The 27,320-nt window shown below is 46.3% G+C and overlaps 1 protein-coding gene across 1 annotated transcript; it reads left to right on the top strand.

Moving 5' to 3' along the window:
* Positions 1–74: 74 nt before the first annotated feature.
* Positions 75–27,315, top strand: LOC144890741 (cytidine deaminase-like; the record flags this gene model as incomplete). The annotated part of the gene is given in 5 exon segments (XM_078772467.1): positions 75–213; positions 4,026–4,214; positions 11,501–11,612; positions 19,250–19,307; positions 27,023–27,315. Coding segments are annotated over 4 exon segments (477 nt in total). The 5' UTR covers positions 75–213; positions 4,026–4,045.
* Positions 27,316–27,320: the final 5 nt, after the last annotated feature.

The raw sequence follows: 27,320 nt of genomic DNA, 5'->3' as shown, positions 1-27,320 counted from the left end.
TATAGATTAGAGGTCGTTCATACCACATGGGTTCTGTACGCGACATAACGAGTTCATAACGAGTAACGACATAACGTTCATACCTCGAGTCTGTAATATAACTCTTTGGTTGAGGAATCTTTTTTTGGGATTCCTTCATCGCTCCTTTTGACTTGACTTTCCTACCACATCCCGGTTGTCAGGTCAGGACGTTTAAAACGACCTCGGTTAAAGGTATGACTCAAGAACAGCACATTTCGTTGTTGTTTAAAGTTTATTGACCTGGATGTTTGTGCTGTACGAGGGGTATATTGCATTAGCAAGCAGCTTGCCAAGCCAGTGGTTCCGGATCAACCGCTTTGCAAGCCGCTCGGCAAAAGGAGTAAGCCAGAGGGCAAAAGGACCAGATTTTCCAGAGAATTTATTTAGCCGGTTTAGGATACCACCATTAATTTCAGAAGGGTCGCCTAAAAAAAAAAAAATGCTGTATTCAGATTTCCTTCAATAATCTCAGAATGTGGACATTATCAACTTTTGCCATGTTTTCCAACAAAATTTGATTTTTTTCATGACGAATGAAAAATGGATGCTTATTATCGTACAGTATATGGACAGTATCCAGAATATGACACTGCTCTTAACTACCTCCGCCACCAAAGGTGGATGGAGGTTATGTTTTCACCCCTGTCTGTTTGTCTGTCTGTCTGTATGTCCGTTTGTCTGTCCATTTGTGAACAAAATATCTCGAAAAGTTGTGGACGGATTCAGACGAAATTTGGCAGAGATGTAGCGTATATGACACGGACAAAATGATTAGATTTTGGTGAAGATCCGGATTCGGATCCGGCTACTAGAATTTTTAAAGTGATTTTTCACGATTGGGAGATGGGGCCAAAAACGATACATAGCAGGATATCTCAAAAAGTTGTGGACGGATTTGGATGAAACTTGGTGGACAGGTTGCGTGTCTGACAAGGACAAATGAATTCGATTTTGGTGAATATCTGAATATGTATTCGGATATGAGAATTATTTAATTTTGTAAGTGATTCTTCACCATTGGGAGATCGGGCCAAAAACTATACATAGTGGGATATCTCAAAAGGTTATCGATGGATTTGGATGAAACTTGGTGGACAGGTTGTGTGTGTGACGAGGAAGAATCGATTCAATTTTGGTGTGGATCCGGATCCGGATTTGTGCTCGAATTTTAAAAGTGATTTCCATATAATGCTCAGCACAGTGTGGTTTCTTTCTTTTTCAAGATATTCCAAATTGTTGCATTTCCTATGCCCAATTTTTGTGCTATGGTTCTAATTTAATTATTTTTTTCTTTCAGCTTTCAAATGGCTTGCTTTTTTCAAAGACAGTTATGGTTTTTTTTTACAATTAAATTAAAATTATTTATCAATTACAATCAATTAAATTTAAAACAATAAAATTTATTTTAATTAAATTTATGACATAGTTCATAGTTTCAAAGACATTTTCCAAATGACTTTTTTCACAGGTAAGGTCTTCATGTTGGTTTATACCGACTGACTCCGAAGGCAGACTCGCAAGGGAAAAACAAAGGCCTAAAACCAAAACCTGACATTCACAGCTCTTTTATGTGTGAACAATCAATAAAACCACCGTTTAGAGGCCATTTTTCCCCGCAAAGCGGGGGTTGGCCTTTTCGGGGACCGTGGTTGTTGTTGTTTTTTGGTCCCCCTTTTGAAGCAATGTTTTACGGCCGGATGCCTTTCCTGACGCCAACCCTTTTTGCCGCCTTTAACGACAAACAGGGAATTACCAGTGAACTGGTACTCAATTAGCCGACCTCGGAACGATGACAGGCTGAGTCAACCCCCCTGGCGTTAATTCAGCGATCGACCGGGATTCGAACCCAGGATCCTTGGATCCTAAGCTGGCACCCTAGCCGCTAGCCCAACACCAGGGACTTATGAACAATCAATGCAACAAGAAATACCTGTCACACATCTGTTCCAATACCTGTGCTTACCTGAATGGGGGGACAACATAAAAAGTGCTGTTCTTCCACAATGGTAAAACAATACCAAGAAATAAAAGCGGAACTTCAGTACTCTTGCCTCATATTCATCTTCTGATATCAAATCGAAATTTCTTCAGTATATTGCAATAATATCAAATTTGACTTCACTGTTCCTTCACTTGACTTCACTTATGGAGGGCACTGTGGAAGAAAAATAATTCATTCAGAATGATCAATCATATTGTTACGGATTCGGGGGACGGCACTCCCCTTACCGAGGGGGGTTTAATCCCCTTGTCTTTTTAAGCTGGCCGTCCGACCGGTCCTGGTACTTGTAACGCTCTTTTGCAGGGTGGGATTGATCAGGGTTATTGGTCCAGGTATTAGCCCGAATACCTTTATCAATCCCTCCGCAAAACAGGGAGACAAGTACCGCTCAAATCCCGGACAAGATGGTATTTGCCGAGCGGTTTAGCAATCCGGAATCCGAGCCGTTAGCAATTGACTAAACCCGATTGTAAGCGGTTCTGCCAAAATCGTGCCACAGATATTCAATAGGGAAAACACGAAGACGATCGGACGAGAATGAAACCAAAGTAAGGAGGAACAGGTATTTATTATTAACTATACAGACCAAAGGAAGAGAAGAAACGAAGGTAATTTACAGAAGAAGAAGACACAGTGCAAATCCTTATACAAGCTTACTTATACCCACAGGACAATACAAACAGACTCACACGAATAGGGAATTGCAGGCAGGAATGACTGGAGGGATGAGAAGGGTCCGTGCAGAACGGCAGGGCTGGAAGCGAGCGGCCACCGACTCCCTGTACTCGGGTTCTCACGGCCGGCTGCTCGCAGCAGCGTGTCAGAGCTTCACGCGGCAGGGCTGCTCGAAGCAGCATCTCGGGGCTTTTCGCAGCTTGGTCTCTCCTGCCTTCTTATGCGTCTTTCGGTGCTCCTTGGTCATCCGCCTCTGAAGCTCATCTGCCGCCTCTCCTCGCTCATCTTACGTGGGGGCCTCGCGCCAAGGGTTTTATAACCACCCCCCTGGAACTTTCTCGAACTTGCCAGATTTTCCTTGCCACGCCCTACCAAGCCATGCCCACCGATTCCTGGTTGGTCGCCAGGGGCTCTCTTGCTCCACCTTTGATGACGAGGTGGGGTCACGCCCTTCTTCTCCGATCCTGGCCTCGTGGGCAATGGAGTTTGGGGCGATGTGGAGCCAGTAAACACAGCCCCATGCAATGGCGGCGAACGCCGCATTACTGGCACTTTTAGGAGGCCATTGGGGATATTGAAAGGGATCTATCTCATTTGATTGATGCAACGTAGAGTCACTATTGGAAACACAGCCTTACCTGAAACACATAATAATGATATAACTACGGAGAGGTCCTATGGTTCGCTACGTGTTGCAATGTGGACTAACTAGGGTGCAATTATTTCAATTAACAGCCAATTAAGGGGGAATGTACACAGAGGTTATTTATAAGGGAATTTACTACTAAATTTACATGTGAAGGTTCTAAAAACCGCAACAATATGTTTGTTTTTTTGAAAAGAGAATTCATAACCATATCGGGTAGTGCAGAGCTCCATTAATCATGTGACCTGCAAAGCATTTTGGGTAGTGCTATGAGCAAAGGGACAAACTTGTTTTCCATGTTTGTGTTAAAATTATTGCAATGTCAGCTCCACATGTAGAGGAATGCAGAGGTTGGAATCTCTTTTTTGCTGGAACATCTGGTGTTTATCTCTGGTGTGCATGTTAATGCTTTAATAGAAGGTATTCATTCAATCGCCACATGGAGTGAATTTATTGCTCATTGTTTATTTATTTATTGCACATTTATTGCACAAAATGACTGGGAAGATGAGTTTGTTGTCTTTACATGATCAATAAAATTAGTCGAAGGTCTAAAGTCTTGTTAAGTTGAGCTTTTAAAACCATATTCAAACAGTTAAGGAACAGTCTGAACTTTAGGCCTTTTACAGTTTTATGTATTATAAACTTAATTGTAACATTGGTGATCTACTTGTGTTCCAGGTGTGAGCTAAAAACACAAAATGGCTACTTTGGTGCAAACGGAGACTAGTTTATCGGACAAGATGACAGATTCCTGGGAAGTGGATTTGATTAAGCTGAGCCAGGAAGCAATGGCTAAGGCCTACTGTCCCTACAGCAAGTTTCCTGTTGGGGCTGCACTTCTAACGACTGATGGGAAAGTATTCACAGGTGAGATCTTTCATTTTATCTTCAAGATATATCATATTCATGTGTATAGATATGCGTTGTGAATGTGAGTTAGCTTAAGTCCATGTTCTTTTCCTTTCTACATCCTGGACTCGAACCATTTCCCACCAGCAAGCATTCAGAATCATTGGAATCTCCCGCGATGAAGCTGATTCTGATGGCCTTTCACTCTCTCACCGCAGGCAAGTTGGTGGTTTTTCTGTCTTCCACCAACTCCTCTCCGGCCATGCTCCCCCAGCTCTCCCTGTGCTCTGTCCCCCAAATATTCCTGCAGGATGCACAAGATCTGCCAGTATCCCTCTTTGCTGAAACTTCCCAAATCAAGACTCTCTGCTCACATTCACTCTTTCATTCCTCTTTTCTCCCACCTCTGGAACAAACTCCCTCACCCTCTTCAATCCCACTCCTCCCTCCAGGTCTTCAAAACAGCTGTTCTCCACCATCTCTTATCTTCCCCCATCCAAAACCTTCTTCTTTTTTTTTACCCCCGTTAATACACCCCAAATCCACCTCTTTCAAATTCCGTTTTCTTTCCTCAAATTCCTAGAAGTGTTAATTTGCTTTATACCGTATAACTTTATACCGTTTATACTTTATACCTCTCTCTTCCACAGATCGACCGATGTCCCTGTTCTGCACTGTTATTCTGCTTCCCTCTCTCTCCCCCTCTTCTCTCCCCCTCTTCTCTCCTGCTCCCTTTATTATTTGTTTCATGTGTGCTTCTGTTTATTATTTTGTACACACAAAAACATTTTTCCTGCATCCTTCACTATTTTGAATCCCCATCAATTAGCCTGGTGCCCTCAATGAAGCAAATTGCACAAGGCAGAAGGTTGGCATCACCACAGCAGTGGGTGGATAACATGGCCAGGATGGTGTTTATAGAAAGAATGATGGAGAATATGAGGGCTGAGCAAGCTAGCATGGAGGCGAGGCTGGGTACTAGGGCAGAGGCAAATTTGAATAGGCTGCAGGCTGAACTTGGCGGGAAACTTGACACGTGTCTTGGAAAGCGCAAGTCAGCAAGTAGCGCAGGATGTGGCATGTGTGAGGCGTGCAAAGTTGGTCGGTCGATCAGGCCATTGGTAAAGTAGAGGGGTGTCAGTGACAGCTGTTACATATTTATGTGAATGTATGTGAATTACCATTCAGGTCTTTGCTTATCCGTGTGTATTATATTAAGGGTTGTTGTGGTTGGAGGGTCAGGAGCCCTTCTGAAATAGTGGCCGGAAACGGAAGTGACCGGAAAACGGAAGAGAAAAGACACGAGGAAAAAGGACGAGGATTCTTCTCTTCTTCCTCGCCCCGCTCCGACGAAAGGGGGAATTGATTGAGCCGTGTGGAAAAGCGGCGTTCCCGAGCCTGTCTGGCGAGAGGAGTTACCGGGACGGATACCTGCCCGGTGGACGTCAAACTGTCGTGTGGCCGTGCACCGACCTAGCGTTTGGCGCCGTTCGCGACACCGTCAAAACAGACGCGTACGGGTCGCCCGTTGGGGCCTAACACGCCTTGCAAGCGGCGTGGGGTTTGGCTTGCTTTCCCGTACCCGCTTCGCGTGGCCACGAGGGGCTGCAGCCGGGGTGCCTGGTAGCGGTACGATACCTGCCCAGTGGAAACACGTCCACCCGGGGTTCGTTCAACCGCCCGAGTGCGGCTACGCCGACCATCATCTTGGTCAGGAGGGGCCCAGAGACATTGTGCGGGACCGAGACCAAAAGGGGGTTGTGAGTACTCACCGGGACACACATATATAAGATGGCCATCTTAATCATAGGGAATTGATTGTGGATTGAGAATTGTTGATGGTTGTGTATTGTTGATTGCTCGGGGAAAATCTCCGTGGTTGTGTCATTGAAATTGTATGGTATCCTTACCATTGGAAATATATCCTTGAACATCAGTTGTCGCTTGGGTGAAATTCATATGGATTGCGTGGCGAAAGCGCATATATAATACAGCTTTCTGGCGAAGTTCCTCTCACGGTCCGGGGGTCACCGAGACCAGGTATTCACCGAGGGGACCACGTAACAGAATTGGGGGCTCGTCCAAATTACGATTTGCGGTTTCGCAATTGGGTCTACGTCCGGGATTTAAAATTATATAAAATAATAAAATAATAATTTTTTTATTAATTAAAATTAATTAATTAATTATTAATTGGTAAATTTTTTTGAGAAATTGGGGTAAAGTCTTGGGTGAAGGTTAACAGGTGTTAACGATAGGCACCATGGCGTTTGTGGCACAGAACTTTGGGGTAACCCCGAGTGAGGCACAGTTCCGAGCGTTGCTAAAGTCGGACCTCTTGAAATTGGCCAAACATTTTAACTTGGAGGTCCGAACTAATTTGAGGAAGGCAGAGTTGCAGGCCACGGTGATACAATCTATGGTGGGATTAGGAACATGGGACGAGTTAGCCTGGGAGTGGCTACCCGAAGAACCAGAAGATGTTGAGCTCCGGAAACTGGAGTTGCAAATACGGAGCCAGGAACGGATTAAAGAAGAAGAAAGGAAAGCAGAAAAGGAAAGAGCAGAAGAAGAAAGGAAAGCAGAAGAGAGGAGAGAAGAGAAGCAAGCGGAGGAAAGGAGAGTGGAACGAGAACTCCAGGAAAGGTTAAAAGAAGAAGAAAGGAAAGCAGAAGCAGAGGAAAGGAGAGTGGAACGAGAACTCCAGGAAAGGTTAGAAGGGAGAAAAGCAGAGGAGAGGAGAGCTGCAAGGGACCTCGAAGCAGAGGAGAGAAAAGCGGAAAGGGAATTAAAGGAACGTGACATGGAGCTTCAGCAAGAAATCAAATTCAAGGAGCTGGAGTTAATGAGAGAACGGGGAGAGGCACCACCCTTGCTGACAGGGTCGACACCTAACCAGAAAACCTGGGATGTGGGCAGACATGTGAGGCTGGTTCCACCGTTCAGTGAAAAGGAAGTCGCGAAATTTTTCCCACACTTTGAGAAAGTGGCTCGACAATTAAACTGGCCGGAGGAGGCCTGGACCATACTCGTGCAAAGTGTGCTGGTGGGGAAAGCTCAGGAAATTTATTCGGCGCTACCAATGGACCAATGTGCAGATTATGAGGTACTGAAGAAGCACATCCTCAAGGCCTATGAGTTGGTTCCGGAAGCTTACAGGCAAAAATTCAGGAATGCCAGGAAGAGGGAGAGTGAGACCCATGTGGAGTTTGCCAGAGTGAAAGAAAACATGTTTGATCGGTGGTGTGAGTCAAAAGGAGTCGGGAAAGACTTCGAAACATTGCGGGACTTGATCCTGGTGGAGGAATTCCAGCAGTGTGTCCACGAGGACATCAAAGTGTACCTGCAGGAAAAGAAAGTACCAAAGTTGTGGGACGCAGCCACCATGGCAGATGATTATGCCTTAACCCACCGAATAGGGGTCCACGAACCGAAATCCTCGCCTAGATCTCCGCAGGGGAGGTGGGGAACAGCAGGTGCGGAGAACGACCATACATGGCGGCGGCCTCGAGATGATTATGGGGACAACTATGATACCCCACCTGTTCGAAATCAGAGGGATGCGGGCCCAAGACAAACTTATAGTTCGGGGGGCCCGAGGCAGACCACGAGTTTTTCCTCCGGGCCTACTTGCGCTTTTTGCAAGAAACCTGGACACTTGATGTCCAGTTGTTACCGCATGAAAAGCGAAGACCCAGAGCGGAGTCCGACTACTACGACTCCAAACGCAATGGCCATTGTGAGAAATCGCCATCAAAAGGGTTACCAACCATTTATTTCAGAGGGGTTTGTGTCACGGGATGGAGCCTCGACTAACCGGAAACCGGTTAGGATATTGAGGGACACAGGGGCACATCAATCTTTAATGCTTGAAGGCATTTTGCCATGGTCCGAGGAGACGGCAACGGGGGATAGTGTTCGTTTACAGGGGATCGGGGGCGGTGTTAGTGCTCCCCTTCATGTCATCCATTTGGAGTCCGATTTGGTGTCAGGACCGGTCACCGTCGGTTTACAAGCCACGCTTCCTGTAGAGGGTGTATCTGTGGTTATCGGGAATGATTTGGCCGGGGGTCAAGTTTATGGTAACCTGAAGGTTGGTAAAGAGCCCAGCAGGGAAAATAACGCCACACCAGCTCGGGATGGTGACAAAAGTGCCAAGGTATTTGTAGGGGGACTGAACTTCAAAACAGAGGAAGAAGTTCTGACCTCTGTCTTCAACAGATATGGGCCGCTGGTGGAAGTGCGGTTGGTAAGAGACTGGGAAACGCAACAGTCAAGAGGGTTCGGCTTTGTCACGTTTGCCAGCACAAAAGACGCCAGAGAGGCAGAGAAGAATTGGAATGGCAAGGATTTGGAGGGTCGGACCATAACAGTAGGGAAGGCATTTCGTAGGCGTCGAGAGGTCTACAGGAGAGGACAACTGGGCGGTAGTTTTGGTGGTGGCCGCAATCAATATTATTATGGAGGCTCCCTGAGTTACGGCCGCTCCCGAAGGAAGGATTGGCAAAGTAGTGGCCGAGACGGAGACCGCTATTCATGGGACTACAGGGACAAGTGGTCCCACCCTAAGTATTAGGGAAGTTCTGAGAAGTTGAAGCACTGAATGCGGCGGAGCCGCCGAGCCAAGATTCCTACACGGATTAACCGTGAACGCCGTTCCTAAAGGCGTCCATGTAGTGAACTTTCATGCACGGACTAACCGTGAACTCCACGTTCCTCAAGGCGCCCCTGTAGAGAACTTTCCTGCACGGACTAACCGTGAACTCCGCGTTCCTAAAGGCATCCATGTAGTGAATACTCGGCTTGGCCTCCCGGAAAAAGTGCTATCGAGTTGCTTAACTTTGGATCTTTGATCAACCCCTTAACCTTCATTCACAAGAAACTGACGGTCAAAGTCAGAGGGTCATGAGATGGAGTTTGATTTGGCAGGGACAATGTCGTTGCTGGTGCTTAGTCCAGAGGGAATAATCTGGAGGGGTTGTGGGGAAATTTTGGTTGCTTTATTTTTAAGTGATAACTGTGCCCGGGGGGAACTGATAATGTGGGGGGGTTGAGTTATCGGGTTTGTTTCTCCAAATTGGCCGGCAAAGAAAGTTTTCGCTGGGTTCAAACTTTCTTTCTTGAAGGGGGGGAGTGTTACATATTTATGTGAATGTATGTGAATTACTATTCAGGTCTTTGCTTATCCGTGTGTATTATATTAAGGGTTGTTGTGGTTGGAGGGTCAGGAGCCCTTCTGAAATAGTGGCCGGAAACGGAAGTGACCGGAAAACGGAAGAGAAAAGACACGAGGAAAAAGGACGAGGATTCTTCTCTTCTTCCTCGCCCCGCTCCGACGAAAGGGGGAATTGATTGAGCCGTGTGGAAAAGCGGCGTTCCCGAGCCTGTCTGGCGAGAGGAGTTACCGGGACGGATACCTGCCCGGTGGACGTCAAACTGTCGTGTGGCCGTGCACCGACCTAGCGTTTGGCGCCGTTCGCGACACCGTCAAAACAGACGCGTACGGGTCGCCCGTTGGGGCCTAACACGCCTTGCAAGCGGCGTGGGGTTTGGCTTGCTTTCCCGTACCCGCTTCGCGTGGCCACGAGGGGCTGCAGCCGGGGTGCCTGGTAGCGGTACGATACCTGCCCGGTGGAAACACGTCCACCCGGGGTTCGTTCAACCGCCCGAGTGCGGCTACGCCGACCATCATCTTGGTCAGGAGGGGCCCAGAGACATTGTGCGGGACCGAGACCAAAAGGGGGTTGTGAGTACTCACCGGGACACACATATATATAAGATGGCCATCTTAATCATAGGGAATTGATTGTGGATTGAGAATTGTTGATGGTTGTGTATTGTTGATTGCTCGGGGAAAATCTCCGTGGTTGTGTCATTGAAATTGTATGGTATCCTTACCATTGGAAATATATCCTTGAACATCAGTTGTCGCTTGGGTGAAATTCATATGGATTGCGTGGCGAAAGCGCATATATAATACAGCTTTCTGGCGAAGTTCCTCTCACGGTCCGGGGGTCACCGAGACCAGGTATTCACCGAGGGGACCACGTAACACAGCGCCACTAAGGGTAAGGAGAAAATGGGACCACAGGAGATGGAGATAAAGGAAAACGAGTCAGAGCATGAACGCCAGATGGAATTGGCGAATATATTATGTATAAAGCTGGAATGGTGGGATATATAATTTAAAACCAAGAGTCGGGGCGATACAGGAAAATGTTTTACACCAGAAAGTTGAAAGGAGAAATCAACCAGGCCATGGCAGCTGAAGTTGAGGCACATGAGCCGAGGAGTGCAAGTGCAGGGTGTGCGCAATCCCATGCCACAGGAGCTGAGCATATCCGTGCCGCAGGAGCCGACCGTGCCGTCTGATGACGGAGCAAAGCCACCATTTGCCGCCAGCATGAGCTATGGAGGCACACATATGTACATGGTACAAATGAGGAGAGTGGGTCTTGGGAAAGGACTCTCCACAGGGAGGTGTGTGAGCCTGTGTGCGTGTCTTCGTGTTTGTTTGTGTGTGCAGTGTGCGCACCATGCAAACCCACACCTGGGCCCGCACACAGTATGGAGCGCTGTGGCGGGGGTTGCATGACAGGCTTGCGAGCTGTGTGCTTTGGCATGCAGTGAGCAGCCGTGCCGTGAGACCAAAGTCTGTGCTGTGTTACTCGGGTGTGGGGGAAGGCGAACGTATCGGCGAGATCGAAACCACACGATCCGTGCCGTGCGGGAAATGCGGGTCATGCTAGAGGTTTTGGAGGCTCCCGGGAGCACCACGGGGGCTTTGCTGGAGGTCCTGTGTGAACACCATAGGAGGATCATGGCACGAGCAGTGGATGCTGGTGCGTTTTACGTATGCTGGCATGAAGGCTGTAGTCTGGGTTCAGTGAGGTTTCCACGTGACCCATAGGGGGAGTCAAATGGAATAATAAAATAATTTTATTATTCCCTGCGTTTTTGCTTCGCCATGGTGATGAAATTCACTGCTCAGGGTATGCCACCGAGAAAAGTGGGTGGAGAATTCAGTGGAGTGAGGCTTGCTGGGACCCATCCCCTTGGAACAGTTTGTGGGAAGAGGCTCAGGTCAGAGAGATGGAATTTAGGATTTTTGGAAACGGAACTTGTGCTTCGCAGCAGCGTTTTGTCTACCCAGTAAGGCATACCTTCTTCAACATCTATTAAATGTGTGCAAAATGACTGTTGCACTCTCCTGTGCAGTACTTCCTTTATCGTCAGGTCGGGAATGGTGCTGGCTGTATCCAATGTTTATAATCCTGTAACACTGTTAATTCTGTGTTGTGCAGGCTGTAATGTGGAAAACGCATGCAGCAATCTGGGCCTGTGTGCAGAGCGGGTAGCTGTGAACAAAGCCGTGTCGGAAGGATATCACAACTTCAAAGCAATTGCTGTGTGCAGGTAATGCATTTAGAAACGAGCATCACACACAGCGGGTTAAAAAAAAACACTTTTACAACAACGAGGAACTCATTTGCACTGAATTTGGTGGCAGAAGAATCGAGAAACATGTATTGGTCAAATTCTTACACAACCTGTAAGGACTTCATTGAGCGTCATCTTATTCGGTAATAAAGATAAATTTCCACTCTTGACAACTGAAGTGGCAGAAGGCAGATTCGTTTTGTGGCACAAGTGAAGGAATGAATTGATACCTGATCAGGTGTGCATCCAAATAATATCTGAGGAACCTGATAAAAATTGCGGTGTTTAAAATGACAATCTGTTGTATGGCAAAACTGAAGCAAGGAGTAGAGCACAGGTAAAGGATGACAATATCTTAAGGACGGTCATCATCAGGTTCTTCCCTCAGTCTATTCATTTTCTTTGTTTATTTTCATTCCTTCACACCTGTGCACTATTGTGATGCTTTTAATAAATTAGGGACGCAATATTTGGAAGTGTTGTGGCTTCTTTTGGACACCTTTCTTAGCAAAACTCAATCAGACTCGGCGAGACTCACTCAGTTTAAATCGAGATTGATTCCGATATTGCGGAGAGTACTTTACACGAAAATACAGTTATACTTTACAGACAAATTACGACACGTCGTTCCATGAGGAGAATTCTCTCTCGCAGCCTCGGAAGGTCCTGTAATATACAAAATGCATTTCCTCTGATCTACAATGGTCGGAATTCCGAGGTCACTTAAAGCCAGCCTTTCTGGCAACAAACTCCATATGTTTATCATTACAGAGGACACAAAGAACTGACAAGGTCCCTCCCCGAGTCCCACTAATGGAGGGGTACATTCCAACTCCGAGCTGAATCAGCATTCTCCCCTCCGTTCACATCCTTGGAGGTCACTGGGTCATTTCACAGATGGTTGGCTGCTTCCTCCAGGTTCTTTGCACATTTCCTTGCATGCTTTAGGAACAAGAATCACATTGAAGTACAATTTAACTAATATTTATAAATATGAATTATATATTTATTTATAATTCACAGAAGCAAGCACAGAATTGAGGCCTATGGCCTTCCCACGAGAGCAGTCAACTATGGTTCCATTTGAAGTGAGGGAAGGGATGCTGAGCAGAGGAATTTGGGTGCTGTTCAACCCACTGTGGTGTCATCTGCAAAAAGGAAGAGAGGGTTTTCCAGAACATCGGAGAGGTCATTTATATACATGGATGTGGAAAAGGATTGGGCACAAAACATTGCCTTGAGGAACTCCAGCCTCCACTGGGAGAGGGGCACAGAGGGTTTCATTGATGGCAACATATTAACTGCGTGATTGGATGAAGTCAGAAATCCATGAATTAAGGTGGCCTTCTATGCCACAGACAGAGTGATAAGCAAAGCAGGACGCCAGACTTTGTCGAATGCCTGAGACATGTCCAGGGAGATGGTTTTCACATATATTTGAGATTGAGGGCCTACAACCATTGCTGAGAGAGGAGCAGAAGCATATCCAGAGTGCAGTGACTGGGATGTAATCCAAAATGATGGTCGGAGATCAGGCTGTTTGAAAACAAGGACTTGACATCAGAAGCAATGATGGATTACATGACTTTGCTTGTAATATTGGAAGCAACGTCACTGGCTTATACTTGGTATTTCACAGGAATAACCTTTGCAGACTTCCATGCGGAGAGGAGATGACCAAAGGGGAATGTCAGACTGAATAGGGCACAGAGGTGAAGCAAGAACTGCACAGCAGGATTTATGAGCATGAGCACTGAAGTTTTTTTTTTTTTTTTTTTTTTTTTTTTTTTTTTGTATACAAGATCGAGGCTCGTGAAAGAGCTAACATTAATCACACAAAAAGACAAACCGACACACAAAACAGAAAAAACAAGGGGAGCGGTAGACAAGATGGGGAGAGAGGGGGAAGGCAAAAGAGAGGGGGAAGGACACAAACACAACATTTGAGAGCAGGGACATCGGGAGGACTTGGGGGGAGGTGGGAGAGGATTAAAACATATGAACACTGCAAGGACTCTGGGGTGAATTACCGGGGGTAGAAAAGATCAAGGTTTTCGATGGGGGAAGATAAGAGATGGTGGTGAACAGCTGTTTTAAAGACCTGGAGGGAGGAGTGGGATTGAAGGGAGTGGGGGAGTTTGTTCCAGAGGCGGGAGAAAAGGGGAATGAAAGAGTGAAGGTGAGCAGAGAGCCTAGACTTTGGCAGTTTAACCAGAAGAGGGTTGCAGGCAGATCTTGTGCGACCTGAAGGAATATTGGGGGGACAGAGCACAGAGAGAGCTGGGGGAGCAAGGCCGGAGAGGAGTCGGTAGAAGACAGAAAGACCACCAACCTGCCTGCGGTGAGTGAGTGAAAGGCCCTCGGCGTTGACTACATCGCAGGAGATTCCAATGATTCTGAAAGCTTTGGCCTCAACAGCGTGAAGCCGAGCAAGGTGTGAGGCAAGAGCACCAGCCCAGAGGGGGGAACAGTATTCCATTGAGCTGCGGATGAAAGCCTTGTATGTGGTGAGGAGCTCAGGTGTGCCAAGGAAGGACTTCGCACGACGGAGGATGCCCAGTCGGCGACTGGCTTTGGAGGCCAGCTTGGAAATGTGGTTTTCCCAAGAAAGATCATGGCAGATAGTGAGACCCAAAAGCTTGAGCGACAGAACTTCTTGGAGAGGATTGTTGAGAAAGTAGATGGGAGGGTTGTCCAGTCGGTCCTTTCGGAGAGACATTGTAAGAGTGTGAGATTTGTCAGGATTGAAAGACATGTTCCACTTGTTTGACCAGTCTGTGATTTTGTCCAGGTCTGCAGAGAGTGAGGAGGCTGCAGACTGCCGATCTGAGGGATGAGGAATGGAGCGACAGAGAGTAGAGTCGTCAGCAAAGAGATAGAGAGGATTTTCAAGAGAGTCAGAGAGATCATTGATGAAGACCAGAAAAAGCACAGGGCCCAGAACACTACCTTGGGGAACTCCAGCCTGAACAGGAAGAGGAGATGAGAGAAACCCATTCAGGGCCACACGTTGACTACGACCAGAGAGGAAGTCCGCCAGCCATGCGTGGAGATTTCCATGGATACCAAAGGAGGAGAGTTTGGAGAGCAGAGCAGGGTGCCAGACCGTATCGAAGGCACGTGAAATGTCAAGGGAGACAGCTCTAATTTCCTGTTTGGCGTTGAGGACCTCCATCCATTGTTGAGAAAGCAGAAGCAGCATGTCCAGAGTAGAGTGACCAGGTCTGAAACCAAATTGATGATCAGAGATCAAGCCATTGGAGAAGAGGAAAGATTTAATATCTGAAGCAATGATGGATTCCATGACTTTGCTGATAATTGGGAGAAGGCTGATTGGTCTGTAGTTGCTGGGATCTGTTTTTGCACCTTTTTTGTGCAAAGCGGTGATGTTGGCTGATTTCCAAGCAGATGGCAGATGACCTTGAGCAAAAGAGAGGGTGAAGAGAACAGAAAGAGGGAGTGAAAGTGCAGAAGAACATGATTTTAGGACCCGTGGGCTGATGCCGTCAGGACCAGTTGCAGAATCAGAGTCGAGGGTTGCCAGAAACTTTTCCACCTTGTCAGGAGGAAAGGACACAGAGTCCAGGAGCAGCTGGGTACGACTGGGTACAGAGAGGGATGGGTTTGGGACACAAGATTTAGAGGCAAACACAGAGTTGAGGCATTCAGCTTTTTCACGTGCGGAGTCAGCCGTTAAGCCGTTTGAGGTGAGGGAGGGGATGGAGGGGGAACAAACACCAGAAAAAGATTTGACCAGACGCCACCAGGATTTGGAAGAGGGAGACAGATAAGAGAGTTCGGTCTTGAGAATGGTGAGATATTGTTTCCTGGCTCTCCTGAGGGTGGATACACACTTGTTTCGGGCTTTGTGAAAGGAAATGAGATTTCCTTCCGTTGGATTTGCTTTCCAGGAGACGAAAGCAAGTTGTTTCAGGGCAACAGCCTCACCACAGGATTCCGTGTACCATGGACGGGAGGAAGGGTATGACAACTGAAGACGAGATGGTATAAATCTGTGCATGAGAGAGAGCAATTTACTTTGAAAGAATTCCCAGGATGAGTTGATGTCAGAGGTGGTAGAGATGGGAGACCAGTCCAGATGATTGATGGCTGCTTGAAGACCGTGCCAGTTGGCCTGAGTGAAATGCCAGACTCGTCGACGCTGAGGAGGCTCTCTGAGAATGGTCAGAGAGATGTCCACTTTGACAAGCACATGATCAGATGAGCCGATTGGAGCAGAAGAAGAGCAGCAGACATTTTCAGGGAAGTTTGTCATAACCAAATCCAGAAGAGAAGATGCTCCGTTGACTGAGATCCGGGTCGGGAAATTGACAGATTGTGTCAGTCCCAGTGAGTCGCAGAAGTCCTTTGCTGAAGAGCCATGGCTGGTGAGAGAGGTACCCACACCCAGCCAACTGGCATGGTGACAATTGAAATCACCACATATGAGGAAGAGAGAGTTGGGATGGGTAGATAGAAGTTGGTCCATATTCTCAGACAGTGAGATGTAGATGGAGTCATCGCTGATTGGTGGACGGTACAACACACATATGAACAAAAGGTGGGAGCGAAGGGGAAGCCGTAGCCAAAGGTATTCCTGGGGGTGAGGTGGAGAGAGGGCAGTGGAGGGCGAGTGAGGAAGAGAGTTTTTTATAAAGATAGCAACCCCACCTCCAGGACGAGGCTCAGGTCTATCATACCGGAGGAGGGAGTAACCTGGGAGAGATACCAAGGCATCAGAGACATCATGAAGGAGGAAAGTTTCTGTTAAGCAGATCACATCTGGTTTGTCAGAAGCAACCTGTATGGAGAGGTCAGTCAAGTTTGAGCGAAGGCCCCGGATGTTTGAGGTCCATACCGTTAATGAAGAGGAAGGGGGAGCATCGGGTCCAGAACAGGGGGGGGAGGGGTAGGGTAAGATGTGGAAGAGGAGGAAGAGGTGGGGAGAGCTGTTGAAGGTGTGTCAGAGATTTCAGAATAGCTTGGAGAAAGGGAAGAATGGGGCGGACAAAAGGTTTGATGGAGATTGGGTGAGGCACAGTGAGGTGTTATTTGGGCCCAATGCCAAAGCAGGGACAAGGCCAGACAGAACTTCCTCCACCTTCTCAAGTAAGAAAGCCACAGAGGCCAGTAGACAGTGTGTCCATCGGGGGTAAGATTGGGGACGGAACGGAATGGGTTGGCTGCACAAGAGTTGGAGGCAAACAGAGTTTCGATATTCTACCTTATCTTTGGTGGAATCTGCAATGATGCAGACTGGGCATCGTTCATCTGTCCAAGTTGTTTCCTTGGAAAATCAGAACTACTCGGTCTACAAGGCCTTTGCCCATCAATGGAGTGCTGATCTCTGCTATTTACTGGTGCTCCAGCTTCACATCTGTCTATATTGGATTCTGTGCAATCTAAAGCTTTGAAAACGATTGGAATCTCCTGTGACGAGGCTAAAGCACATGGTATGTTGCTTTCACATCACAAGCAGGTCAATTGGTGTTCCCTTTGTTTTCTACCGACTGTTCTCCAATATTGCTCCCTCTGCGCTCCCGGTCCTCCGGCCCTCCCTATCTCCTGCAACATGCACATGTTCTTACAGAAACCCCACCCTGGTTAAACTTCCAAAATCCAGGCTGACTGAATACTTCAACTCTCTTATTCATCGTTTCTCCCATTTTTGGAACCACCTTCAGCTGTTCTGTCTCAATCTTCCCTCCATGACTTCAAGCAAGTAATGTACCATCATATAATGTTACATCCAATTCTGACCCATTATGTTTATTACTCCCATCATCATCATCATCATCATTTCACGGCAGTGTCCATGCTTGCATGTGTAAGCCGTGATTCACCTTAGGACTGCTTCACCAAAAGGCATATTTGAGGCATGTTTTTTGTGGCCGGATGCCCTTCCTGACATAATCAGCTGTGGACCTAGCCTTTATCTAAAGAGACATACCCTGCATGGCAGCAGGGGGATTTGCAATCAGTTTCCTTCTCCTAGGTGGACTGCCTACCAAGGCTAAAGAGCTCCACTTACCCTGATTGGATTGGTGAGTGTCACAGCAAGTCCGCACAATGGAGGGCCATGCACATTACACCTTTAGGGTACCAGCCTACCCTGAGATCCTCTAGACATTTAGGCAGTGCCCTCAAGAACACTGTTGCCATGGTGCACCACTTGGAGGTCGTCTTAAAGTCTTGGCAAGGGTAGAGGCTATGTATCGGAAGGAAGGGCTTACACACTCTGCCTTCTTTTTGCCCGCAGAGCTATCCGGTGGCCGTAGCTAAAAGCAACGAGCGGTAAACCACATCACACCCGAGTACAGCACGAGACGTGTACACCTGCCCTGTGGGGGCAACAAAAAACAACCAAACAAAACAAAAAAACCACAGACCATAATTGCGTCAACCATTAACCATAATTGCTATTTTTTGGTTTCCTATCATTCTCGCTCTCCTCTTTTCCTGTAACTTCATTCCCTTGATGCTTGTTCCTCTGCCAGTTCCACCTTGCTCTTCCATGAACCACACTGCTGTATTAAAAAAGACCTTTGCTGCAATGCCATGACTGGTTGTTGCCGATCTAACACTGGTTGCAACTGGCATGGTGATCGTTGAAATCACCACAGATGATAAACAGGGATTTATAGTGCGTGATTACGAGTTGATCCGCGTGAGAGGAAATAGAGGTATAATCGAGAGTATTCTTCATTGGATGCGAGGTATACCACATAGACAAAGGTTATATGGTTGCAGAGAGGTAAATGCAGCCAGAGGTATTCCAGATGGCTTGGAGTGGTTCGTGAGGACAATGGATATTGAACAATGGAGTTCTTAATGTGGAGAGCAACACCGCCTCCAGAACCAGGAAGGGGCCTTCCAAAGCTGACAAGTAAACAGCCGCGGAGAGACACAGAGGAATTGGAAACATCCCATGATAAACTTTTTTGTGAAACGTACATTGTGCAGCGGAGCAGCAGCAGCAGCAGCAGCAGCGTGCAGCAGTGGCCTATATAACCCGCGGCGTGCTTTACCTGTATCTGTATTCATAAATAGGTTTTATCAATCAAAGATCCTGGTGTTGGGCTAGCGGCTAGGGTGCCGGCTTAGGATCCTAGGATCCTGGGTTCGAATCCCGGTCGATCGTTGAATTAACGCCAGGGGGGTTGACTCAGCCTGTCATCCTTCCGAGGTCGGCAAATTGAGTACCAGTACACTGGTAATTCCCTGCTTGTCGTTAAAGGCGGCAAAAAGGGTTGGCGTCAGGAAGGGCATCCGGCCGTAAAACATTGCTTCAAAAAGGGGACCGAAAAACAACAACAACCACGGTCCCCGAAAAAAGGCCAACCCCCGCTTTGCGGGGAAAAATGGCCTCTAAAGGTGGTTATTTTTTTTTTTTTTAATCAAAGACCAAGAACGCCAAATAAATTACAATTGAAAGCAATTTTTTTTTATCACCAAAGATTGATTTAGACCTCTCTCTCCTGATTATGCATTGTAATTTTCTTCCTGTTTGATTGCCTGTTGCAAGTAAAATTGTTTGTTATGTTAGATTGTAATGAGTTTGAACTCATTGACAACATTGATGCTCGTTTTTTTTGCTTTGTTTTTTTTTCCAGTGAAATGGTGGACAAGTACATTACACCATGTGGTGGCTGTCGTCAGGTCCTTCTGGAGGTTAATTTCACAACCACTCAATTGCAATTCTCACTATTACATGAAACTATGATTCTTTATTACAGTAACCGTCTGCCATATGGAAGCAAGACCAAAACTTGGAATATGTGTGGTTTTAGGAGTCGATGAAACTCTGTGGAAAGGGAAAGCTTGATGATAAGGATCTTGTTTTGTGGGCAGAATCCCATGCATTTCACCAGGAACAACCTCCAAAACCAATGACACGCATTGCCTTACTACCGTTGATCAGGGAGAAATCACATTCGGTGGCAATGATCACCCATGTCATGAAAACAAATAAGGCTGCCATTGAACTGTTGAATCCAGGATAAGTGCCAGTGTTAACATTCAACCACCCATTTTCTCCATCGCTCAGCAGGTACAGTGGAAGTACCAGAAATATTTGGTGAGGTCAAAAGGTCAAATATGTGGTCAAAGGTCAAACATGTGATAATCCCTGGCAGGCTAGACACAGAGATGGCTGCCTTTAAAACCATTGGCGACTTCATGGCTGGAAGTGGATGGACAAATGCAATAGTACAGGTTGACATCGCAAGTTAGCGAATGGCAAACACCTTCCGACATGCATCTCATCTGACTAAAACAAGACGACATGCACATCAAGTAACTGTTGCTTCGTTGTATAATTTACAGCAGAATAACTATTCCCAGTGCAGGTCGTCAGACATTGACGACCACCACATGCCAAAGGACTTTATTTCCTGGTGCATCTTGAAATTGTCTCTGCGTCCAGAGTTTACTTTCCTGTCGATTGTTCTCGACTTTGAGTTGACGATATTGCGGTTTATTCGGTCAGTTCATGTTTCGCACTTTGACTTCAATGTGGAATCGTTGGCACAGCTGGCACCCTGGTTCTTTGCATTCTACCACAGAAAGTCTGCCCCGCTGGATACATGTACACATCCGAGATATGATTGCCTTGCCTGACAAGTGCCCAGATGTTTTCAGACATTTCTTTCTTGGTGCATTCATTTTGAATAAGACACCTCACACTTTTTCAGCAATATCATGGGATCGAGTGAACGTACTGGTGAGCCGTTGGCCTTGCTGAACATCCCGAGGCCCTGAAACGATGGATGGTTGCAGGTCCAGAGATCTAGATAACAAGTGATGAATTTGAAGATAGCCTGCTTACGAAATAGATACTTGGAGATAAGCATCATGAACAGGTGTCGTGTGCAGGAGTCTCGTGATATGCACTCCCTTGTCTCTACGATAGAGGAGATGGGGGAATCCCTTTGAAGAAGACAGTGAAGGGTTGCTCTCAATTCAGATGACATCATGCCTGCTCGTGTAATGAAAAGTGTATGTGACATGAAAACATAAGGCAAAGCCCAGTACAAAACCTACTGTACGTAAAGGGAGTGATTCAGCAAATGGGAAAATCAATCAACGATGCAATCTCCAGGAATAACCTTCCTCTATTCAGTCGGCCAAAGGAAAGTTTCATACAAAGATAAGGTGAAAGTATTGGAGCTGAAGAATGACTGTTCACTCTTTTCAAGGTAATGCATTGCCAGTCAAAGGAGAGACGGAGATCTTGAAGACTTTTTCTGCCACAAAAAGGAACCGTCAACTACATCAATGTCAAAAGCGGGATGAGCGAGGCAAGGAGACCAGTCAGATCTTCGGGTCTGTCTTGAAAATACAACTGTGGTGTGCCATGCCCCATCATTTGATACCAAAATATTTGATGGTGCAGCATTTGTTCATGTTATCTCCGTTGGAACATTGGGTTCATTGGAGAAGTACGGAAACGACACAGTTGTAGCATAAGTAACGTCACAGCCAGAAAGTACTTTGAGAGTAGACATAGTTTTGAGACCGACATCAAAATGATAAAGGGTAAATTAAGTCAGATATTTGTTGTCCAAACGATCTGGGGCCATTGAAAACATCCCACCAAACACTGCTGCCTTTGAATAGCATGCAAAGAAGGCAGCCGATCAGGTAAGACATGTTTGGGGACAGGCAGCAGTGTTGAAATCTATCTTTCGAGAACCGAGAGCCTGGGGATGGGAGAAAAGTGCACCGTGTAGTTGGAAACCGATGCGGTCAAAGCCGAAGGAGACCCAAGAGGCCTGTTATAAACTACTATCCTGCAACTGCAAATCCACTTGCAAAGGAAATTGTGAATGTTTGCAAACAAAACTTAAAATGCACAGCACATTGCAAGTGTGTCGAACAATGCTACCCAGACTAGAGCTGCACGTGTGTCGGACAATGCTACCAAGACTAGAGCTGCAAGTGTGTCGGCCAATGCTACCCAGACTAGAGCTGCACGTGTGTAGGCCAATGCTACCCAGACTCGAGCTGCAAGTGTGTTGGACAATGCTACCCAGACTAGAGCTGCAAGTGTGTAGGCCAATGCTACCCAGACTCGAGCTGCAAATGTGTCCGACAATGCTACCCAGACTAGAGCTGCAAGTGTGTAGGCCAATGCTACCCAGACTCGAGCTGCAAGTGTGTAGGCCAATGCTACCCAGACTCGAGCTGCAAGTGTGTTGGACAATGCTACCCAGACTAGAGCTGCAAGTGTGTTGGACAATGCTACCCAGACTAGAGCTGCAAGTGTGTAGGCCAATGCTACCCAGACTCGAGCTGCAAATGTGTCCGACAATGCTACCCAGACTAGAGCTGCAAGTGTGTAGGCCAATGCTACCCAGACTCGAGCTGCAAGTGTGTAGGCCAATGCTACCCAGACTCGAGCTGCAAGTGTGTAGGCCAATGCTACCCAGACTCGAGCTGCAAGTGTGTTGGACAATGCTACCAAGACTAGAGCTGCAAGTGTGTAGGCCAATGCTACCCAGACTCGAGCTGCAAGTGTGTTGGACAATGCTACCCAGACTAGAGCTGCAAGTGTTTTGGACAATGCTACCCAGACTGGAGCTGCAAATGTGTCGGGCAATGCTACCAAGACGAGAGCTGCAAGTGTCGGACAATGCTACCCAGACTAGAGCTGCAAGAGGTAAACATTCAAATGAAATCAAATTTCTCTCCTGATTTGGAGTGAATATAATAAGGACATTTGTGGCCATTTTGAAATCCAAGATGATTGTTGTACATTGAGGATGCTTGGAAATGATAGGTTTATTTGATTCCGTGATCCAGAAAATAGAGGTGTGGTAATTTAAATTACTTTTGCATCCTAAAAAGGAAGATATAAAGGAAAACAGGTACATTGGTGGCATTATTGGAATCCAAGATGGCGGCCACCAGGGTCATTCCGTGGGTGAATCTTATTCAGAAATTGAATCCAGGGGGTCGTACTACTTCCATGCCAAAAAGTATGCTTTCCCCAAGAAGTGAACGATAAGCTTCATTTGTTTTGGTTAACAACTGGACTATTATGTTCATACAGCAGACAAACAGACTTTTTCAGTTTTATTGTATAGATTCACGTTCCAATCATATCCATTTTATTTCATAGATGCACGTATTTTACTGACGGAGACATATTTTTATAGTAGATACAGTACTTTATAGAGATGTATTTGTGTTCTTAAAACACTTGATTTGCAGATGTACTCGCATTCTTAATCATATCGACATACTCACATTCTAACAGAACATACTTTATACACGTGCTGGCATTGTAATATTGCAAACTTTATAGAGGTACTTGGATGAAAAAAGGTACTGCGTAATGCAAGCGAGCTACTGCCAGGTGGCGTTTGTGGCCTTTGTGAGCACATTATGTGGACAGATAGACAGACAGACAAATGGACCCTCTCCTTTATAATAATAATAATAATAATAATAATAACAATCATAGAAAATGATGACAAAAATGGCAAATTATAATAGTAATAAATGGTAATAATAATAAATTATGACATGCACACACACGACAACACCAGCGGAACATTTAGATGGGACAGACATAAGACATGTGCACTCATTTACGAGAACACTTAACATCATCACAAAGTCACAGATCCTGTATTAAAAATGAAGACCAATTACTGCATTGTAGTCACAAGAAAGAAGCTGGACATTAACACACACACACACACACACACACACACACACACACACACACACACACACACACACACACACACACACACACACACACACACACACACACACACACACACACTATGTACAGTCGTGGCCAAAAATAATGGCACCCTTGCACTTTTTTCAAATAACTCACAATTTGCTCCGTGCGGACGTGCGTGCATGGTGCGTGCGTGCGTAAGCGAAGGACCGAATTCTAAGTTGGTGTGTGGGTGCAACGAGGCATATGGAAGAACCCTATTGAAGATTAGGTCGCCACATCAAAATCCAAAATTTCCACCGCCATGTGTCCGTCCGTGCGTGCGTAAGCGAAGGACTGAATTCTAATTTGGTGTGTGGGTGCAACTAGGCATATGGAAGAACCCTATTGAAAATTAGGTCCCCACGTCAAAATCCAAGATGGCCACCGCCATGTATGTCTGAACCTTGTGAGCGGAATATCTTGAAAAATAAACGAACTACTAACTTCTAATCTGGTGTGTGGGTGTATCTACGCATGAGGAAGAACGCTATTGAAAATTGGGTCGTTGGCATTTTAATGTTGGCATTTTAAAAGGCCATTTTCCCTGCAAGAGCGGGGGTTAGCCTTGCGGTCCCCATGACAATGTTCTCCATTTTGCCCTATTTTCTGCATCTCCCCTTGTTAACCCCCTGGCCCGCGTTTCTTCTTCGACCATCTTTAGCCAAGTCTTTCTCGGTCTTCCCCATCCTCTACTTCCTTCCACATTCATTTCCATCACTCTTCTCAACCAGTCACTTTCATCCTTCCTCAACACATGACCAAACCATCTCAAACTGTTTCGCTTCACAGCATCCATCACAGGCTCTATTCCCATCATCTGGCTTCCTCTCTCTCTCAACGATACTCCACACATCCACCGAACCATTCGCATTTCCACCCTTTCCAGCCTTCGTTGCTGCTCTACGTTCATTACCCATGTCTCGCTCCCATAAATCATAACACTTCTCACACATGCAGCATACACCTTTCCCTTCAGCTTCAACGAAACTCCCCTCCTCGTCAGCACGCCACTCAGTTCCCGAAACTTCTTCCATGCACATCTCACTCTAGCAACCGTTGCAGAGTCTGATCCACCTTCTCCATTCAGCATGTCTCCTAGGTAACAAAATGTTTTCACACCTTCCAGCTTCACGCCGTCTCCAAGATCCAACTCACCATTTCCTCCATCTGCAGCTCCCTCTGTGCACACCTTACACTTGAATGTAGCTGCCACACTGGTTAATGACCCTCTCAAACCACTACATTTTTGATGAACCCACTCAGCGCACATTGTACATTGAATTGAGTTCACTCCGACACCCTTCCTGCACATAGCACATGGCCACTTCCCAGTTCTTTCCACCTCACCACATGCTTTACCACTTGCCATCACCATTGTTTTTTCCGATATTCACCTTCAGACCTTTCGTCTCCATACATTCCTTCCACTTGTTCATCTTCTCCTTCAGTCCATCCATACTTTCTGCAATCAACACCAGATCATCTGCATACAACAACTCCCACGGTAAACCCTCCTCTACGTTCCGAGCCAGCACCTCCATCACAGCTACAAATAGTAGTGGACTTAGTACCGACCCTGATGCACTCCCACCTTCACATCAAACTCACCACTGTTCCCGTCCTTCGTCCTTACAGCTGTGCGTGCTCTTTTGTACATTGCCATCACGACTCTGATCAACCATTCCTCCACTGCTAACTTCCTCAATGCCCATGTCACTACTTCACGTGGAACCCTATCGAATGCTTTCTCCAGATCAACAAACCCAAGAAACAACTTCTTCCTCTTCTCCATGTACTTCTCCTGCAACTGCCTCACAATAAAAAGCGCGTCTGTCGTTCCTCTTCCTGGCATAAATCCAAACTGCATTTCGTCAATCTTCACTTTCTTCCTTATCCTCCTCTCCAACACCCTTTCCAATACCTTCATTCCATGCTCCAATAACTTTATCACTCGATACGAGCCACACTCCAGAGGGTCACCTTTCCCTTGTATAGAGGGAAAAGGGTACTCAGTTTCCAAGCCACTGGAATGCGGCCTTCTTTCACCACCAGATTGCAGATCTCTGTGATTCTCTTCACACCCCAATTTCCCGCTGCCTTCAACATATCTCCCACAACTCCCGTCGGCCCTCCCGCTTTTCTACTCTTCATTGCTTTAATCGCTTCCTCAACTTCCTTCTCGGTTATCTTCTCTGCCGGTCCTAAAACTGGGTTACTCTCGATGTTGCCATCCCATTCATTCTCTGCATTCAACAGTATTTCCATATATCTCTTCCATCTTCCTTTAATTCCATCTGGGTCCACAACGATTTGTCCCACTTCATCCTTCAAGCAACTCACCCCCATCACATCACACCTCTCTTTCGCTATCTGCTTTGCCATCCTGAATACCGCTCTCTGACCCTCTTCCAAATCCAAGCGTTCTCCGAACATTTTCCGACATGCCTCCTGCGCCTTTGCTACCTCTTTCTTTGCAGCCTTCTTGGCTGCCTTATAACTTTCATGCTCTTCCTTTTCTGCCCCCGTACTCTTCGCCTTCTGCCACTCCTTGAACTTCTTCCTCTTCTCGTCAATCGTCTTTCCAACTTCATCATCCCACCACCATGTTTCCGAGTGCCTCGGTGGTCCTTTTGTCCATCCACATACCTCACCAACGGCTCCCAACAGACTCTTTCATTGACATCCAACCACTTTCAAGCTCAACCACATCAGCCTCTACTAAACTCAGCCTCTCTCTTAATGCCTCCCTCACTGTCACCTCTTTCAACCTCCACACCTTCATTCTTGGTTGGTACTTCACCCGCCGAGCTCTCCTCACACCTTTCACCCTTATGTCGCAGACAACCAAGTGGTGCTGTGAAACAGCCTCCTCCCCCGGGATCACCTTTGTGTCCCGGAGGTGCCCCCTATCTCGCCTATGCACCAGCAGGTAGTCAAACGGTGTCGTCGACCCACCTGACATGTATGTAACAAGCTTATTATCCTCTTTCTGGAACTGAGTATCACAAATCGGGCTCCATCAGCAAACTCCAAAAATCCTTTCACCTTCTCCATTCCTCACACCATATCCGTAACCCCCATGAACTCCCTCAAAACCATCAATACTCCTTTCACATGTCCATTTAGGTCTCCTCCTACCACAACAACTTCCTCATCTTTCACGTTTTCCATCAGCTTCTCTATTGATGATCAGTTATTCTCTGTGATCTCTATTCTCATCAGCTTCTCTTCATCAGCAAAATCCCATGTTTAAATCCCATAGACCCTATTATGATGTATTTATGGTTGACTAACATACTTGTAATTCATGTCAAAGTACACTGATATCTCCCCAAAAGTAAACGATATTTTCTCCACATATGAATATGTTTGCCCCACATTGGTCGATGTACATTGTACAAGCCCATGAATGGGTCTGAGAGCACTTTTTAAGTTAGGAACTTGTGCTCTGAACATCATGTTTAATTTGGATGGAGATCACTGTTGAATAAAATCAAAAGATCAATCGATTGGCGGATATTGTTGATACCACTGAATAAAAGTAGTAGATCTTTGTGACATTGGAAAACGTCACCGATAATAATTCTTACTATTGTGGTGGTACACAACCAAACCATTGTCATGCTCTGCACTTCTTTTCTCCCGGTAGTTTGGCCAGACATGGACAGTCCTGATGTCCAAGCCGGACATGAGTTTTGAGAAGCGCTCCGTTGTGGATCTCATTCCTTTGCCCTTTGTGGAGGAGCCATGGTTAAAGACTAAAGACTACAGAGGGAGTATTGGCTAAAGACTACAGAGGGAGTATTGAGACTGAACTGTTGCATTCGGCTCTTTATTGCTTTACACCATAACTGTAGTTTAACATTCAGCATTACTCCATGTTTGCCAATTCACATGAACACATTTTCCAATTATAACACCTGCCTAAACCAAAGCAGCAAATTCTG

The sequence above is a fragment of the Myxine glutinosa genome, chromosome 2, assembly GCF_964187855.1.
Source record: "Myxine glutinosa chromosome 2, kmMyxGlut1.1, whole genome shotgun sequence".
Lineage (NCBI taxonomy): Eukaryota > Metazoa > Chordata > Myxini > Myxiniformes > Myxinidae > Myxine > Myxine glutinosa.
The sequence above is the reverse complement of the archived record's forward strand: the minus strand, read 5'-3'. Positions and strand labels throughout refer to the sequence as shown.